This window comes from Lactuca saligna, chromosome 9, assembly GCF_052625555.1.
Source record: "Lactuca saligna cultivar CGN05327 chromosome 9, ASM5262555v1, whole genome shotgun sequence".
NCBI lineage: Eukaryota > Viridiplantae > Streptophyta > Magnoliopsida > Asterales > Asteraceae > Lactuca > Lactuca saligna.
This window is the reverse complement of record NC_136425.1, coordinates 633,081-651,896: the sequence shown is the minus strand read 5'-3', so window position 1 is coordinate 651,896 and position 18,816 is coordinate 633,081. Positions and strand designations below refer to the sequence as shown.

The window sequence follows — 18,816 nt, the reverse complement described above, 5'->3', positions numbered from 1 at the left end:
TGTCGTGTAAGACAAAAATACAGAATGAATGCTGGATTTGCTACCTCTATTGAATAGCCACTAAGATTTTGTGGATACAGGCTCGTTGTGAGCCAGTCTCAGTCTGTGGTTTCCGAACAATATTTGTTATGCCAGGAACTATCCATAAAGATAGTGAGCGTGAATGAACGGAAATTCAAAACACCAAAAAACTAATGGGTAGTCTTTATGTTTATGGGGATCTATAGCTACAAAAATGGTTGGAAATATAAACACAATTATACAAGGGTTTATTAGGTAATGTGTATGGACGGTTTCCTCTAATATTTAATGGACAAAATTTAATATATTTTGTGCTACTGGTTCCACTACATCACCATTAATTACATCCATTTGTACATTTTTCCTTTTAGAACTTATTGTTGTGACAACAATTGCTTGGAGTTGGAATCAAGAATAAACTAGATGTTGCGACCTGCCAAGAGACGTCGTAGTGTTATCTTCCCAGAATTGGTGCCATCAAGCTTGTTGAACTGCTTGCATATCTCCAATATCTCTCTCTCTTCGATCTTCCCCATTTCTTTCAGCTTAAACACGATGTATTCAGATTTGCTGCATTTCCAAATATCATAAAATTATTATTTACTCAACCAAATTTCCAATACAAGCAACAATCAATACTTTAAACGCAAGCACTTATAGCATCTTTACTTACGTTTCCCTACTTTCACCATCACCACCAAACAAGCGGTTATCAGTATCTATTTACGTTTCCATCCCAAAAGATAAAAAGATAAAAAGAGTTAGGTGCCTTAGATTCCTATGATTGTTGGTGGTTCACACTTCACATGCTATCTTCTTTATCAATGTTTTTTTTTTTTGTTAAGAGGGTAGGGATAAGCAAGAAATGGGTATGAATAAATGAAGCCAACAATTTTTATTAGTGAACCATAATATATAAGGTTTGACCTAGGACTGTGGTTAGAGTCCTTTCATTGACATCAGTCTGATCAATACACAGACTTTGTTAATTGGAGTACATATAGATTACTCTAAATATGTGATATGTTGGAAAAGAAGGTTTATAGGGAAACTCAACAATACATGGAGATGGAGATGGAGATGGAGATGGAGATACAAACCAACCTAAGGAAGCCATTGTTATTGATGTCAGCAGCTAACAAGTCCTTGACAGTGATTTGACGGTGCAAAACCCAATTGGCTATTCTCCTATGCCTCTTATGGATTCTGGCCTCGGCTAAATACAAAAAGGCACGCGCCACCATCAGAGTCGAGAAGAGAAGCCAAAACGATGCAAACAATCTTCCAGGAAGGGTTCTGAATGCCCTGTCTCCATACCCAACTGTAGTCACCGAAAGAACAGACAGGTATAACGAATCAATCCAATCCAGACCTTCCACAGAGTATAACACCAGCGTCCCCAAACCTATACTTAAAAGAACCACACCCAAAGCCAGCCCAACCTTCAACCTGATCCTCATCCTCCCTTTTGCAAAATCAAATACGTAGTCTATCGGAGAGAATCTCCTTTCTTCCACGTGGTGACCACCTGCGTCTCCGTGATTCATTTTAGTGCTATTCAATATCATCTTCTCTTGCAGATCCAGGACGTAATTCACAACCCCAGACAACATTATATCAATAAACCCGAAACCTACCAACACAAAGAAGCAGGAGAAGAGTTTTGCAGATGGCGTCACAGGCGCAATGTCGCCATACCCGATGGTGCACATAGTCACAATGCAGAAGTATAGGGCGTCCACGATTGGATGGGTTTCCAGCCCTGAGAAATGATCTCTGTTGAAGTAGTAGATGCTGACACCCAAAGAGAGGTAGATGACCAGCAGAAGGGCAGCTTGTCTGACAAGTGAAGCGGAATCGGCTTGAGAGGGTTTGGGGTCGCTTGATTTCTCCAGGTTTTCAGGCATAACGACCATGGCAGGTGCGGTCTTGCAGCGGTGAAACTTGTGTTTCTTAGACTTAGAATGATCGAGGAGGAGGAGGGAAGTATATGAAACAATTGGCAAAGAGGAATCTTGACAGGAATTGTCAAGTGTGTATTGTGCTTCTATATTGTCTTGATGTTCTGGAAACGGCGTAAAGGAGAAATCGGAGAGGCTAGGGCTACCGTCAGCGACATTGTTGTCACCTCTGTTTGGGTAGAAACCTAGAAATGGATCTGCTTCCATTATACACCGCAAACTACATACAAACTGATCCCCTGCCTTCTGCCGGCTGCCCCTTTGGATTGGAATCGGGGGCAAAACACAAGAGGAAAATGAGGGGAAAATAAGATACTTTGGATGCGATGACTGGGATGTTTTCCGAAGGAATTGCCTAAAAAACCCTTTTATTTTGGAATAATTTACTGATTAGGTGGATTTATTATTGAGAAATTAAATATCTTTCTATATATACTAATTTTGAAGTACATCATAAACATTAACTCTATTCTATTGGCCGAATCTTTTTGTATTTACTTTTTGTGTAACATTGTTTTTTTTTTTTTTTTTTTTTTTTGAATGCTATCCTATCTTTTTTTAGGTGGGGTAGTCATGTTGCGTGTCTTGGACACGTGAGTGTCAATTTGTTCATACGTTTTATCACCATATACGTGTTTCTTTTTTCTTTCTCTTATATTGTCGAGTCATCCTTCACATCCTCTGATCTCGATTTGGCGGCTCCAGCCTCCTCAATTCTCTTTCAGCTTTACGTCTCCCCCATTCTATTTTGCAATAAATTCACAGGGGTTAGTTCAACATCGCTACCATCGCTGCCTCTGACGCTCACCACCGCCACTTCAATCGCTGAATTCTGGCGAGCATCCCCACCAAGCGAATCAATTCGACCGCTCCACAAGCCCTACTCTGCAATCCAGGTTCGATTCCATTGTCAACCGCCATCGCCTCCTTCGTTTTACTCCTCATTTCGTTGTTCGTCTCGCCGCCGTCGCCCTAACGCATGCCTTCACCGCTGACACCGTTGATCCAATTTACTTTTTCTATGAATGTTCTCCAACAATCGTTGCATCTGAGTTCCATGATTCTATGCCCTTTGTTGGTACCATAATTAGAGCTATGCAGGTAAATAAAAATCATCAAAAGTTTAATTAGCTTCCAATTTCCCTACTATATCCTCCTCCACCGCTTCTCCTCTGCTTTTCATATATACTCTCCATTTCTTTCATATTTTCTCCTGAGAGCACGATAATCGTTTACTGTTCCGGGCCGCATCAAGGTTCCTTCGATATGATCCGCCAGTTTTGTCGTTGTCGGTATGTCTAATTTTTGGCTAGTGTACCCTCCACAGCAAGTGATTGTTGCAAAAGATCTCTATCTGTTAGTTCCCAGATTTTGGGCTTAAGCACATGGTCTGAAAACCCTAGCGTATAATCGACCTGCCAGAAGAGTAGGTATTGGATTCGATTTTGGGGTTTTATTGAAAGTTTAATCTTGGGTTTTTCAACACACATCTAAAAGAACTGAAGATGGAAACTTGATTTTAGAAAGAAAAGGTAAACTCGATATCTCCTCCCACAAATTTCATCAATACCTCCTCCCCCAAATTTCGTCGATATATACTCCGACTTCTTAGGCCTGTTTGGAATGAACTTCGTATAATCGACCTGCTAGAATAGTAGGTAGTGGATTTGATTTTGGGGTTTTCTTGAAGGTTTAGTTCTACGTTTTCCAACACTCATCTAAAAGAGATGGAAACTTGACTTTATACAAAAGAGGTAAAGTCTCACCATTTCTTCCATTAGTTTTTTAGTTATTATGATTTATGACATTTATTGAAATAAGAACTTTCTATTCACACAAACCATTTGCTTTTTCAGTAACAATGTTAATTTCCTTCAATTGGTTTGCATAAGCTATTTAAATGGATGGATTTTCTCATATTTGATGGTGGGTGTAACGTCTCATTTATGGTATGTGATTTAAATAATGTAATTTCATTCTTAAGGGGGTACTCGACGAGTCTGCAGCCCGACTCATCGAGTAGAGACAGGATGACCACACAAATTGAGTTGGCTACTCGACGAGTCCATACGTTGGGACTTGGCGAGTCCGCCTGTCTGGATGAAGCCCTCATTTTAAGGGTTTGCACCCTATTTAAACACACTTATACGCCCCTAACCTTGCCTCTATCACTCTCATAACATTTCCCATGTAAACCCTAGCCCTATTGTTGACTTTGAGTGTGTTTTTGCTAGCTTGGAAGCCTTGGGAAGAGAAAGAAGGAAAGAAGGTCCATAGAAGAGAATGGAAATCTAGGAGTTAGCTTCCATCTGTTTCTCATTTAGGTAATGAAGATTTGACCTTGTGTATTCCTCCATTAAAATGCTTGTTATGCCTTCTTTGGAGCCTCTTATGATTCAAACTTGAGATATAGACTCCCCTTTTATGGAAACTTTAGATTTGGACCCTCATTGTATTCTAGAAGTGTAAAGTTTCGGTCAAAATCGCGATTGAGGTCCCTCTTGAGCTTAGAACCCCATTAAGAGCTTAGTTTTGATATTTGAATCCTTTAAAGCCTTGCATGCACGTAAAGTTTGCAAATTTACGTGATAAACATGCCCTAGAAGTTTGGATCTGTGATTTGGAGCCGCTGCATGGCTCAAATCAGGTCTGTATGGAAAAGGAACTGAATGGACTCAGCGAGTCATAAGAAGATAGTCGTGGACTCGACGAGTTAGATGAGCAACTCGGCAAGTCCGATGAAGATTGCCTTAGACTCGACGAGTTGTTTGAACAACTAGGTGAGTCGGATGAGTTTTCCCAAGGAAAGTAGTGTTTGAGTGAAATAGCTTCATTCCTTCTTAGTTACACGTAAAGTTAGCAACTTTACGTGTTCAGATGGTCTGAGGAGCTTAGATCTACGAGTTAGATGCTCTTGAATGGATTAAAATCGGTTGTATGAAATCTGCATGTTAGGACTCGACGAGTTATTCGTCAGACTCGGCGAGTCGAGTTGCGAGTCACCCGTCTTTCTTCGAGTTGTGAGTTCAGGGTGAATCAGTGAGTGGGGAAAGGACTCGGTGAGTTAAAGTCAGAGTTAGTGATGAAGGGACTCTTCGAGTCTGCGCCCTAACTCGGCGAGTCCGGTCAACTGGAAGTTGACTTTGACTAGGGAGTTGACTTTGAATAGGTGTAAAATAGTCATTTTACCCTGAGAGCATTTACCGGTAACTGATCTAGTGTTTTTGGAATTTGTAGCCGGACAGTTCCAGAGCAGCAGTCAACCACTTTTAGAGTTAGCATCTCAGCAGCCAGCAGTACGAGGTGAGTTTTCCTTCCAGTAGGAACGGGTCTACGGCCACAATGTCGGCCCATCTAAGTTAGCAGTAGTTCCGGACTTTGGTCCTACGCAGTAGTTCAGTGTGCTTGATGTCTTTGTGATTCAAGCATGTCTTTGTGTTATGTGTTCTGGACTTCGTTCCGATGCAGTATGCAATATATGTGTTATGCTAGTTGATATGTTTATGCTATGCTATGTTATGCTCAGTCAGTTTCTGGACTTCGTTTCGATGCAGGGGACAAGGTCCTAGTCAGTTACGGATTTCGGTCCGATGCAGTTAGTTCCGGACTTCGGTCCGATGTAGGGGACAAGGTCCCAGTCAGTTTCGGACTTCGGTCCGATGCAGTTTCCGGACTTCGGTCTGATGCAGAGGGCAAGGCCCTGGTTAGTTCCGGACTTCGGTCCGATGCAGTTTCCGGACTTCGGTCCGATGCAGTGGGCAAGGCCCAATATGTGTTCATATGTTATTGTATGGTATGTGGTAGTATGGGGGATCTCACTAAGCTTTGTGCTTACAGTTTCAGTTTTGGTTTCAGGTACTTCCGCAAACAAAGGGAAGAGCTCGGGATGATGACATTGCACACACCACAGCTTCAACTTTTGTCCTGGGAGTTTATTTCAGATACTATGTTATGTTGTTACAGTTCTTTTGCTATGACACATCTATTATAACTTTTTGGGATTCATGGCGTACGATTTCATGATATATTATAAATCATAGATAACCTTAGTATTATTTTTAAAAAAAAATTTGGGTCGAATTTTGGGTTGTTACAGTGGGTCATGAACTAATAAAAAATAGTGTTGTTATCCTTATGTATTGAATCTAATTTGAATAACAATATATTACTAATCAATAGGCTCTACGATTTACTCCAACAAATGTAAAAGACTTTGGCAAAATTCGGTGGCAACACTATACGTTAATCATGCAGCTATATTACAGGTTCTTTTGAATCTCATTGTTAGTTGAAGGATTCATTTTTTTAGACTAACATATGAGGTCCGTGAGCTTTTTTTGCTTCTATGTGGACACAAATGGAACACATGATTGAAATATCATTTGATATTACAGGTTTTGGGTGCAATTTGTTTTTCAGAGTGGATATAATATATTTGTTGTGTATCCCATCTCGATTACAAAAAGGTCCCATGAATCTTTATCCATCAAAAATGTATGTTTTTTGTTCTTTTTTTCCATTTTTGCTTTCTACTTCTTGAAAAAACCAACTCACCATTAAATCATATATTAACTATTATCTGTTGTCTTCGAATTATTATACTTTTATTTGATACTATTTATGCACTTCAAGCCCAATGTCTGTTCAAAATGATCTCCAAGTTATTCATCGATTGCTTTTTTGTTAATTTGAGGTATTATTACAACAAAAATAAACATTTATTGATTGCTAATTTCGAAACATATGCAAATTAAAGATTTATTTATTTATTTATTCATTTTTTTTGTGAATGAAGCTACCAAAATTAGCAAGATCGGAACATAAGAAGCTTCTTGCATGATTGGAACTATGAAGGTGAAGTAGCCCAGACTGTTTATTGACCATTATGCCCCCGATCATTTAAAAGTTTTTTTGGCATCATTTAGACTTTTACTCTTTTTAGGTTCATATTTTTTTCACAGTACAATTTCCAATTTGAGACATGTGAAATCATATTTCTTTCCTAAAAGTCAAAAAGATAACCTAAAAGTTCAACAATAAATAAGTAGATTGTAGTGGTTTCGAGAAAAATGGCTTGTGCAGTGGTTCATTGAATTTCATACTAATCGAAATCGACTGAACTTTTATCTTCTTTGGATTTGAATTTTAGAAAGATAGAGAGAAGAGATGATGGAAAACGCACTTGAACAACGGATGTCTGTCTGCCATTATTTGATTTCGACTTCAGGTCCGGTCAACCGGAAGAAATCCGATAAATTCCATTCGTTGCGGAACGTGGATGTGTAAAGAAGAATCAAAATCAAACAACGATGAAGTAAATCAAACATCAAACATTTTAAGAATAAAACCTGGCAATTGTCAGCCAAAGAAAAGTCCACAAATCTTATTGGTCAGCCATTAAGTGTACTTGAGCAAGGTAGATAAGACAATGTAAAAGAAGTGAGACCCTGCAAAGCATCGCGTTAATGGTTCCATGCTGCCGAACGAAATTTTTTTTTGGGGGGCTAAGCTTCAATTGAAGAAAGCGGCGGAGATGAGGATTAAAAAAGTAGTTGAGGCAGTGGACTAATCCCGATTGAATTAGAGTAACCTAATGAAAGCATCAGAGTAGAACACATGTCCAAAATGGGACACGTGTCCAAAGCAGTACAATCCACATGCAAAACAGGACGGTCCAATGATAGATTATAAGAAAAAAAGACTGATGAGAACATAGGGTAGAAAATGAAAAAAAAAAAAAAAGAATTAGAAGGAGTAAAACGAAAATCCCTAAAAACATAAGGATAATATATGAAAATAGCCAAAGATATAAACCACATATGTCAAAATGCTCGCAAGTTGATTGTTCCTAACCATGGTCTTTTTAATATATATATATATATATATATATATATATATATATATATATATATATATATATATATATATATATATATATATATATATAAATTTTTATTAGTGCATTTTAGCATACAATAAATATAAGAAACATTTGAACCTACATCTCTTTCTCTCTCTCTCTCTCTCTATATATATATATATATATATATATATATATATATATATATATATATATATATATATATATATATAGAGAGAGAGAGAGAGAGAGAGAGAGAGAGAGATAGAGAGAGCGATGTAGGTTCAAATGTTTCTTATATTTATTGTATGCTAAAATGCACTAATAAAAATTTAGTAAAAATTATATCTATATTAAATGATATCAATACTTATAATTCTTTTTTATAGAAACTAATTAAATTCGTCATTAATATCAACAATAATATTCTTTCAGAATAAATTTGTATCTAGAAGAATGAAATTATATTCTAACAGAATCGGAATGTATTTTAGTAGAATACACTCTGGTTTTTCATATTCTATGCAATTGAAACATCCCAAAATACGACCCAAAAATTTTTGTTTAACAATTACTAAAAGTACTAAAATAATATCACAAAGTAAAACTCATACGTCAATATTTTAAAACAGTAACTAATAGCTATGTAGAACTGTATAAAAACTGTATCAATCACATTTATGAAAAACTAGAAACATCTCCTAGGACAACTGAAACTGTGGTGTATGCGATGCCATCAACCCGAGCTCTTCCATTTGCTTGCGGAAGTACCTGAAACCAAAACTGAAACTGTAAGCACGAAGCTTAGTGAGCTCCCCCAAACTACCACATACCATACAATACATATAAACACATACTGGGCCTTGCCCACTGCATCAGACCGAAGTCCGGAAACTACATCGGACCGAAGTCCGGAACTAGCCAGGGCCTTGCCCTCTGCATCGGACCGAAGTCCGGAACTACTGAGGCGTTGCCTCCTGCATCGGACCGAAGTTCGAAACTAACTGCATCGGACCGAAGTTCGAAACTAACTGCATCGGACAGAAGTCCGGAACTACTGATCATAGCATAGCATAAACATATCAACTAGCATGAACACATAAACCAGCATATTGCATCGGGCCGTAATACGGAACACATAACACATAAATCCTGTCTAAGCCACGAAGGCATCAAACATAATAAAATCTGCATCGGATCGAAGTCCGGAAACTACTACTAGCTATATGGGCCGGCATTGTGGCCTTAGACCCATTCCTACTGGAAGGAAACTCACCTCGTGATCTGGCTGCTGAGTGTATGGCTCTGGAAGCTATCTGATGCTGCTCCGGTATCTCCCCGGCTACAATTCCACAAATACACTCAATCAAAATACTAATAACTGCATTGGGGTAAAATAACTCTTTTACCCCTAGCTAAAGTCAACTCTCCTGGTCAAGGTCAACTCTTCTGGTCAAAGTCAACTCTTCTGATCAAAGTCAACTCTTCTGGTCAAAGTCAACTTACAGTTGACCTGGCTCGCCGAGTTGGGCCGCCAACTCGCAGAGTCCCTACTCTCATTTCTCAACCTTGCTTGCTGCTACTCGTTGAGTATGGCATAAACTCGACGAGTTCCCATTTGATTCTAAAACTCAGGCTAACTACATCCGACTCGCCGAGTTGTATGAACAACTCGACGAGTTGTTCTTGAATCTATGAAGATTATCTTAGACTCGCCGAGTTGTATGAACAACTCGTCGAGTCCCTCCATTACTGAGTCTAACCTTCGACTCATTGAGTCCATTCTACTACTCACTGGTCCCCACTCGGAATCACTCAAAGGGGAAGGATCGGGGACTCGCGACTCGACTCGCCGAGTCCAAAGAACGACTCGTCGAGTCACATGCATGCAATTACTAAAAACTCGATTCTGCTCAAAACCACTGCATACAATATATAGATCTGAGTTCCTAAGGTTGGTTTACCACGTAAAGTTCCCAACTTTACGTGTACATATGCATACAAAAGGATATAAAAGGCTAAAAAGGCACTTGGAAGAGTAGATCTAGGGCTATCATGCAAAATGGCTCCATAAAGTTGATAGATCTACGTTTTTTGAACTGAAACATGGCTAGATCTGAAAGCTAATCAATCTAATATGATTTCTCTACTATGAACAAGCTAAGGAATGGATAAAATGGGCTAAATATGCTTATAAAGGAGAATCAATCATAAAAACAGGAGAAATCCGATTATTACCTCAATAAACTCTGAAATGGGTGCAAGAACTTGGATCTTCTTCTTCTCCTTTGGATCTAGCCTCCTTCTCTTCAAAACTTCAAGATTTACACAAGAAATGCTCAAATACTCAATGGAATGGTTAGGGTTTGCTAAATAATGCTTTGAGGGTGAAGGAGACAAGTTTGGGGGCTCATAAGATGGTTTAAATAGGGTGCAAACCTGGGGATTTAGGGTTTCTACCTGGCAGGCCGACTCGCCGAGTCCCGAATATGGACTCGCCGAGTCGCCGATCTATACGCTGCTCAAGATCACGACTCTACTCGACGAGTCGGGCCATAGACTCGTCGAGTCCCTTTGCAAACTTCTAAAATAAATAATAACAGAGACGGGTCGTTAGAATTCTCCCCCACATGACTCAGACTTCATCCTTGAAGTCTGCTACGGCTGAATCTGCAAATGACTCTGGGTAGTGCTCTTTCATCTCATCTTCAGCCTCCCACGTCCACTCAGACCCCTTCCGATGCTCCAACTGCACCTTCACTAGCTGAATTACCTTGTTCCTCAAGGTCTTTATCTTCCGGTCCAGAATCGCGGCCGACGTCTCAATATAATTCAAGCTGCTATCAACCTGAATATCTTCTAAGGGAACAAATGCTGACTCATCCACCAAACATTTCCTTAACTGAGACACATGGAAAGTGTTGTGGATCTGGCTAAGCTCTGCCGGAAGATCCAACCGATATGCAACCCGACCCACCCAGGCCAAAACCCTGAAAAGACCAATGATCCTGGGGCCCAGCTTGCCCCTCTTCCGAAACCTGATGACACCCTTCCAAGGTGAGACCTTCAGAAGGACCATATCGCCTACCCGGAACTCCAAGTCTGAAAGCCTCCTGTCGGCGTATCTCTTCTGCCGACTCTGCGCAGTCTGCAGTCTACTACGAACCTGCTGAATCAACTCGGTCGTCTTGAGCACCACCTCCGTGCTCCCAATGACTCGTTGACCGACCTCACCCCAACAAATTGGGGTCCTGCACTTCCTCCCATAAAGCATCTCAAAGGGAGGTCGATCAATGCTCGCATGATAACTGTTGTTATACGAAAATTCCGCTAATGGAAGATACGTATCCCAACTGCCACCGAAGTCTAGGACACATGCACGAAGCATGTCCTCGAGAGTCTGAATTGTCCTCTCACTCTGCCCGTCCGTCTGAGGGTGGAAAGCGGTGCTGAAATGGAGACGAGTACCCATCTCGTCATGAAACCGCTTCCAGAATCTGGATGTAAAACGGACATCTCGATCTGACACCACCGATACCGGCACTCCATGACGTACAACTATCTCCCGCACATAGATATCGGCTAACTTTTCCGTCGATATGCTCTCCTGGATCGGTATGAAATGAGCACTCTTCGTCAACCGATCCACTACTACCCAAATCGAATCTACCCCACGCGCGGTCCTGGGAAGCTTGATGATAAAGTCCATGGTGATGTCCTCCCATTTCCACATGGGAATGTCTAACGATCGCATCTTGCCGTGAGGCATCTGGTGTTCTGCCTTGACCTTCCTGCAGGTCAGGCACCTCTCTACATACCAAGCAACATCCCACTTCATGCAGGGCCACCAATAATTGGGTCGAAGATCTCTATACATATTCGTCGCCCCTGGGTGGATGGAAAATCGAGACTTATGAGCCTCGTCCATCAACACCTGCCGTACTCCGCCCCCGTACGGTACCCACATTCTCCCATGAAGGGTCAACAACCCCTGAGTATCATAATCAAATGAAGCTACTCGACCCACTATCCTCTCACATTTCTGCCTCTCTTCCTTGAGGCCCTCAACCTGAGCCTCCCTGATCCATTCCAACAACGGAGTAATCACTGTCATCCTCAGACATAAGTCTCTGATAGGGGCTGCTGTCACCTTTCGGCTCAAGGCGTCGGCCACTACGTGGGCCTTCCGTGGATGGTAAAGGATTTCACAATCATAATCCTTCAGCACATCCAACCATCTCCTCTGCCTCATGTTTAGACTCGGCTGATCCATAAGGTATCTCAAACTCTTGTGATCCGTGTAGATGGTACAACGGACCCCATAAAGGTAATGTCTCCAAATCTTGAGGGTAAACACCACTGCCCCCAACTCTAAATCGTGGGTAGGATAGTTAGCCTCGTGAGGCTTCAACTATCTCGAGGCATAGGCTATCACATGCCCCTGCTGCATCAATACTGCTTCTGATGTGTGTGAAACCAACTAGTTTTAATCCTACTTTAATTATCAAATAACACACAAAAGGCAGTGAACCTATCAATTGTGGTATAGCTAAATAAGTAGGGTATCGAACACAGGGAACGGCAAATTAAATTAAAAACTAATTCTATCTAAGTTGATTAAGCAAATAGGGGTTTTTTCTCTAGTTTTACAAGACTAGAAACTTACTAACTAAAACTAATGCAAGACTAGAAAAGAACAAATTAACTAGATTCAATAATGGGAAAGAAACTTCTGTTTAGTTCAACTCGGTTAACTTTATGGTTGATTTTAAGGTAATAGTGCAATGGATTAATTCTTTCGTTGGTTACCGATTCAAGTGATTAGGTTTGTGTTCACTACACTAATCCTTAGCAAATAAACTAATTCAAACAGTGGCCAATTGCTTAATTTAATTATATTTACTAGATTAATTATTCGGGTTAAGTTAGACTTGCAATAGCTAATTAATTCGTTATTCTTAATTAACCTCTTGTTCGATGGTCATCTTACAAGCTTGCACATGAGTTTACTCAATTTCCTTATTAATCCTAGTTTCATGTTCATTAATTCTAGACATAAAGTATAGTGGTCACATATCATATGAGGTTGATAATCAATAGATGTTCATGCTAATCAACTATCTTCCTATTAACAGAAAATTAATTATCATTCATACACAAGGTTCTTTAGCAAGCTAAAATAACAATTAATCACCAACTTGGAATTAATCCTACCAATTAATCAAACCATATTGTCAACTTTGTATTCCCAAACAGAAGTCTAAAGAAATTAGTTCATAACTAAGGTAAATAACAGCAAACAAATAAGTTCAAGTTGCTTAATCATGTTGACAAAACAAAAGAATTAAGTAGAATGGTGAAATTACGCCTTAATTACTCCCGGGATTGGATTCTAGCTTCTTTGGTCGACTTCTAGGGTTCTTCTGGCTTCTTATTCGCAGCTAAGCACTTCTGAAACTTCCCAGAATTCTCCCTTCTCGAATTGTAGAGTTATCTTTATATATGCATTCCGACTCGTCGAGTCATATGGTGACTCGTCGAGTCCCTCTCACAATAGTCGTAATCCGATAACTATCTTAACTTCCGAATGCTTATCTTTCTGAATCCGCGACCGGACTCGTCGAGTCAAGGGGCAACTCGACGAGTAGAAGCCTTGTATGGGTGTTTTCTTTCTTCATTCCACTCTTGAGCTCCTGACCGCTTCTCTTGCTTCCTTTCGCTTCCGAGCTTCATCTTTGGACTGAAAAACATAATTTAACACTTTTAAGTACCTTTTGTCCATAATATGCAACAATTTAGCTAATATATGAATAAATAAACTACACTTAATACACACTAAATATGCACATATCAAAATACCCCACACTTGTCTTTTGCTTGCCCTCAAGCAAAACTGCGTTTTAACACATTAGAATCATAAATAATAACTCCAATCCAACCCAGCCATTATGCCAAGACCGCAACGCATGCATTTGTGTCTAAAATTCCTAAAAACCCCCCATACTTCAAATACTCACAATCCTCATAAACATTCGCCCACTCACCCCGAACTATGCTCATTTTATGCAACCCTCCGAATCTATCCTCATAAAACCTCTTTACCCTCAAGGTATTTTTAATTGAGCAACCCAAGCATACATAATCTAGAATTACAACTTTTCGATACCACTATGGAGCTCTTTGGAATTCTTCACTTGCTTGATAATTTGATCTTTAATTTCTTTGAATTCACCACCTTGTTGTTTGATTTTTGGTATCTTCAACTTTTTGAATTTCTTTGGAATTTTCGATCTTCATATTTGATATTTGACTTTGATGCTCCAAAAATTCTTCAAACTTTTTCTTGTAATTCTCTCTCTTTTTTTTTACATGTATACCTCACTTTTTTTTCACTCAAATCCCTACATGCTTAAGCAGGGGCGCTCAATCTCAACCTTTATTGGCTAATGATAAAAATCTTCCTGGATACATTTCAGGTTTAGGCTGCTAAACATATTGCATCCCTCAGGCTGAGCAAGGTCGTGTTTTTGTCTCATGATTTCACTGAAATAAGGAAGCCACAAATGCACTAGAACGTATATAGGCTCAACTAAACATTTGGGTTCTCATGCAATTATTAACACAATTCTAACATGGAATCCTAATTTTTTTACCAAAATTTTCTAAATTAAATCCTAAATAATCCTTTTGGTATGCAAATTTTTTTAAATTTGACTATTATGTAACCAACTTGACTATTATGTAACCAACTTGACTATTATGTAACCAACCCCCTACCCCACACTTATGTGATGCAATGCCCTCATTGCATATTATGCATAAAAACAGAAAAATCAAGAGGGAATTGGAACAAACTCCCCTGGGATAGCAGTGGATAGGTTGATCACTCTCATTTAAGCTCCAACTTCAATAAACTTTATACATGGGAACATCCCATCCATGTCTCGTGTGGGTCGCTCTAAATATGCGAAAATCGGTGTAAGATGTTCAAGAATGGATATGGAATTAGAAGGAAGCAAGTGGTATAAGTATTAGCATCAAATTAGCAGTCGTTCGGCTCAAAAAATGAATGACTCGTCGAGTCTGATGATGGACTCGCCGAGTAGTAGCGCGCCGTCTAAAAATTTCTGGAAATACAAAGCGACTCGTCGAGTCAGCTTAGTGCACTCGACGAGTTGGCCACTAAATGAAAAATCTTGGTATGTGGCAACTATTTTAGCCTCTAACAACTTCGTTAACCCTTCCTCACATGCGGACTCAATCGCTCATACCCCTAAGACCGGACTTGACACTTTGACGTTAAAAACTCGCTTCCTTGACTCGCTCTCACACGCAAAAACATCCATGCTTTACATCTCTATACCATCCTAAGCAAGCAATCAAAATGCAATCCTGAAAATAACTAAAGCAAACAACTATTAAACATAATAATATCTCAAAGCATACACACCAAAAACAAAACAAAATAAAAATTGCAATTGTTTGATTAAAAACACAAAAACACTAATATCAATCTTCATCTTCCTCCTCATCATCGTTGGCTCCACTTCCCCCAGCTCCGCTTCGGCGTGCACCAATCCTCTCATCCCAAGATGGAATGTATGGGTAATTTCCACCATCAATATGTGGAATATTGAAGTGGTCAAAAAGTCGTATGTGGGATTGGTTGCTAAAATTCAGCCCCCTCGCCATTTGATCCTGCATCCGCCTCATCTCTACATTGTACCAATCCATTGGTACGTCTTCATTCTCGACCGGAATCACTGGCGGCTCATCCTCCACATCCCGTCCTCTTCTCGATCTCACCCTCCTTCCCGATGCTTCGGGACCTACAACTGGGTCATCATTTGGGATGGCATAATGGCCACCACCATAGTCTTCAATGATCTGTGCTCTGCGGAAAAGAATGGGATTAAATGGGGGTGTCGGGATCAATGTCAGGAAGTTCCAGGCACCACGGTTCATCAACCCGAATGAATTAGCCAATCGAGTGACAAACATTCCTCCATTGATACGAGATGTTTTGCGATCTTTGACCGCACCCTCCGAGAGGTATGAAGCAATGCACCACGGGATGTTGCAAAAGACGTCGGGTGTTATTATGCTCCATAGGTAGAAAACGTCAAGGTTGGAGACCTTATCATCGTCTTTCCTTTGGTTTATGGTGGAGGAAATAAGGCGGTGAATGAGGCGGTGAGTCGGGGATCGGATGCTCCCTTCTTGTGCAGACTTTGGGATGTAAACTTTATTCCCTATGGTATTCCACCAACCCGTGCTTGTAACTCCATCGGGGAACACCATGTGAGTGTTAGCCAAATCGAAAACCTAGAATTTAATTACTTTTCAAAAACGGGTTTTTTTCATGAAATTGCAAGTATAGATGACCTTATAATCACATTCTATCTAGAAATCAAGAAGAAATTTGTTACCTTTTGAGTTTAAATCTTGAGAATTTGGAAGAAAAGTTGAAGAACACTTGAATGCTTGAGAGAGAGTTGTAGAGAGAGGCACCCGGCGAGTGTGGTTGTGAAAACTGAATTTTTAGGGTTAAAACCCTATTTGATGTAAAAGTAATTTCGAAATGATTATTTATTATTATTATTTTTTTTTAAATAAAATGAACTCGTCGAGTCAGGGTCAGACTCGGCGAGTCCAATCGCGCAGTCAAAGGTTTTTTTCTGAAATCAGTATATACTCGTCGAGTCAGGGTCAGACTCGGCGAGTCTCTTGTAAAACATTACTAATTTTTTTAAAATTTTGTTATTTATTCAAAATCTTTTCACCCCACTCTTAATCTAGGCGCTCCCTTAAGCAGACAAGTCCGATGATTTGGAAGATTAAAATTGAAACACAAAAAAAAAAAAAAAAAAAAAAAAAAAAAAAAAAAAAACTAAAGAGTAAAAGAAAGCAAACTCTAACGACGGGTTGCCTCCCGCCAAGCGCTTCTTTTTGAGGAGTCATTAGCTAGACTCCTTCCCATTTACGTTTTGTCATCTTCAAGCATCGGGAATGTACGCCTCACTTTTTGTGGTTTATACTTAGTCTTGTAGGCGTGAATCTTTTTCTTGTAAGCCCTTTTTAATTCGGCTCTTCTCTTTTTCTCTGTATCATCCTCAGCTGTTTGGGCCTCTCTTTTCCTCTTCTTCTTTTTCAACCCATGCTTTTTTACCAACTTTTGAACCTCCTTTTTTTTTTAATTTGATAACTTCATATTTCATAGCGGTCCGTGCTCTAGGTTTAGTAGTGAATTAGTGATCAGCTTCCGCTCTGCTTCCATTTATGTCCTCATCCTCTTTTGTGCTCGACTCTTCTCCAAATGGCATCGTATCAAGGCATGCCACATCGACGTGTTGGACCTCCATTCCTTTTACTTCTTCTTCCGATTGTTCTTCCAAAGAATCAATAACAGTAACTGAATCCAGGGTATGTGAAGAACTATCAACAAATAAATCAGCTTTGGTCAAGTTTTTATCCAAATCGACTGTACTCGTCGAGTCCATTATGGTGACTTGGCGAGTCTGATCGAATTCCATCAATTCTGGGGTGTTGTCTGAGTTGGCTCCTTCCAGTAGCTTTTCTAGCTCCTCCAAGTCTTTGTTAGCATCTTCAACTTCTTCTGAGTGTAGTGTGAACTTACTTGGGTCTTCTTTTAGTAAAATTTCAAGCTCTTTTTGTAATACCTCACCATCCAATTGGATAAATGAGATTTCTTCTCTCTTTTCTTCTTCTTGCTTGACCTCTGGATTAGCTTTAAACATCACCGACTCATCACCCACTCTTAATGTCAAAGTAGACTCACATATGTCAATTAGGGCACATGCAGTGTTTAAGAATGTTCTTCCCAAAATAATTGGTATTTCGGGGTCTTCTTTCATCTCCACCACCACGAAGTCTACTGGGAAAATAAACTTGTCCACCTTGATAAGGAGATTTTCACATATGCCTTGTGGATGAATTATTGCTTTATTTGCCAAATGGATTCTCATATTTACCGGCTTTGGTGCTGGTAAATTCAGCTTCTTAAAGAATGAATAGGGCATCAAATTAATGCTTGCCCCTGAATCAGCCAATGCTCGTGTAGAAACTTCATTACCAAATTGGCACGGAATCACTATGTTACCCGGATCACCCTTCTTCTCAGGCAGCTCACTCATCAATATCTCCGCGATTTCAGCAAGATCTTTCCTAGCAGCAAACAGGCCTTTAAGCAAGTTAAAATATTTAGGAGTTTGGAGCATTGTGTCCACGAATGGCATATTGACTTGTAAAGCTTTAACATGCTCCATGAAGGTTCTATAGGCTTGAATTGTTTCTGAAGGCATGGCTCTGGTTGGGTATGGCAAAGGAGGATTGTATGGCTTAAGAAAACTGGCATTTTCTTCATTCCCGACTGGACTCGTCGAGTCCATTTGGGTGACTCGGCGAGTCGGATCGAGTTTTTCTTGTTCTGGGTTTTCTTCCTTTTCTGCCTTCTTCTTGGAGACATTTAATGTTTCTGTCAATTCTTCTTCACCGCTGGAGGTTATTACGCTCACGTTCTCGTTTCTTGGATTGGGTTGGGTGTCGCTCGGAAGTTGGCCCGGTCTTCTTTCGTTTACTTGATGTGCAAGTTGGCCCAGCTGTTTCTCTATGTTGAGAATAGAAGCTTGCTGATTCCTCAACATGTTTCTGGTTTCTTGCAGTGCCACATCATGATCATTATGTCTTTTCTCGGACGCGGTTATGAATTTTGTAAGTATTTCTTCTAAATTCGTCTTCTTGTCCGTCACCGGTTCTTCCTTTTGATAATATCCCCTCTCCCTCTGTTTATATTTCTCTTCCTTAGCCTTTCTGTACTCTTCGTATGGGAGCCATTCCTTCTTCGGTTTCCTCCGGTCTTCATCGTATCTATCGCCGCTGGAGTAGAATACTTGAGCCTTTTTATTTCCATTCTCGTCTCGATCACATTCCTTGGTAAGATGGGGACCGCCACAA

General features: G+C 40.0%; 1 protein-coding gene and 1 long non-coding RNA gene across 3 annotated transcripts; one reads left to right on the top strand and one right to left on the bottom strand.

Annotated features, from left to right (window-relative positions):
- Positions 1-228: 228 nt before the first annotated feature.
- On the bottom strand, positions 229-2,328 carry KCO5 (Ca2+ activated outward rectifying K+ channel 5). Of its 2 annotated transcripts, none has more exons than XM_078973924.1 (2): positions 1,126-2,322; positions 229-591 (listed from the first exon to the last, which is right to left on the bottom strand). In XM_078973924.1, the coding sequence occupies exons 1-2, from the start codon at positions 2,187-2,189 to the stop codon at positions 441-443; spliced, it is 1,215 nt and encodes a 404-aa protein (XP_078830050.1). In that variant the 5' UTR covers positions 2,190-2,322; the 3' UTR covers positions 229-440. The 2 variants fall into 2 exon arrangements, with proteins under 2 accessions (XP_078830050.1, XP_078830049.1); XM_078973923.1 differs by having other exon boundaries at positions 448-591; positions 1,122-2,328.
- Positions 2,329-2,512: 184 nt separating this feature from the next.
- Positions 2,513-6,076, top strand: LOC145017265 (uncharacterized). The gene is made up of 5 exons (XR_013666448.1): positions 2,513-3,736; positions 3,839-3,931; positions 4,217-4,306; positions 5,220-5,285; positions 5,838-6,076. It is a non-coding gene; the product is annotated as an uncharacterized LOC145017265 (long non-coding RNA).
- Positions 6,077-18,816: the final 12,740 nt, after the last annotated feature.

Bases quoted from the DNA above. Each gene is read 5' to 3' on its own strand.
- KCO5 (XM_078973924.1), bottom strand. From the start codon at position 2,189: ATGGAAGCAGATCCATTTCTAGGTTTCTACCCAAACAGAGGTGACAAC. The intron at 592-1,125 runs GTTGGTTTGTAT...TTGGAAATGCAG, and splicing joins AATAACAATGGCTTCCTTAG to CAAATCTGAATACATCGTGT.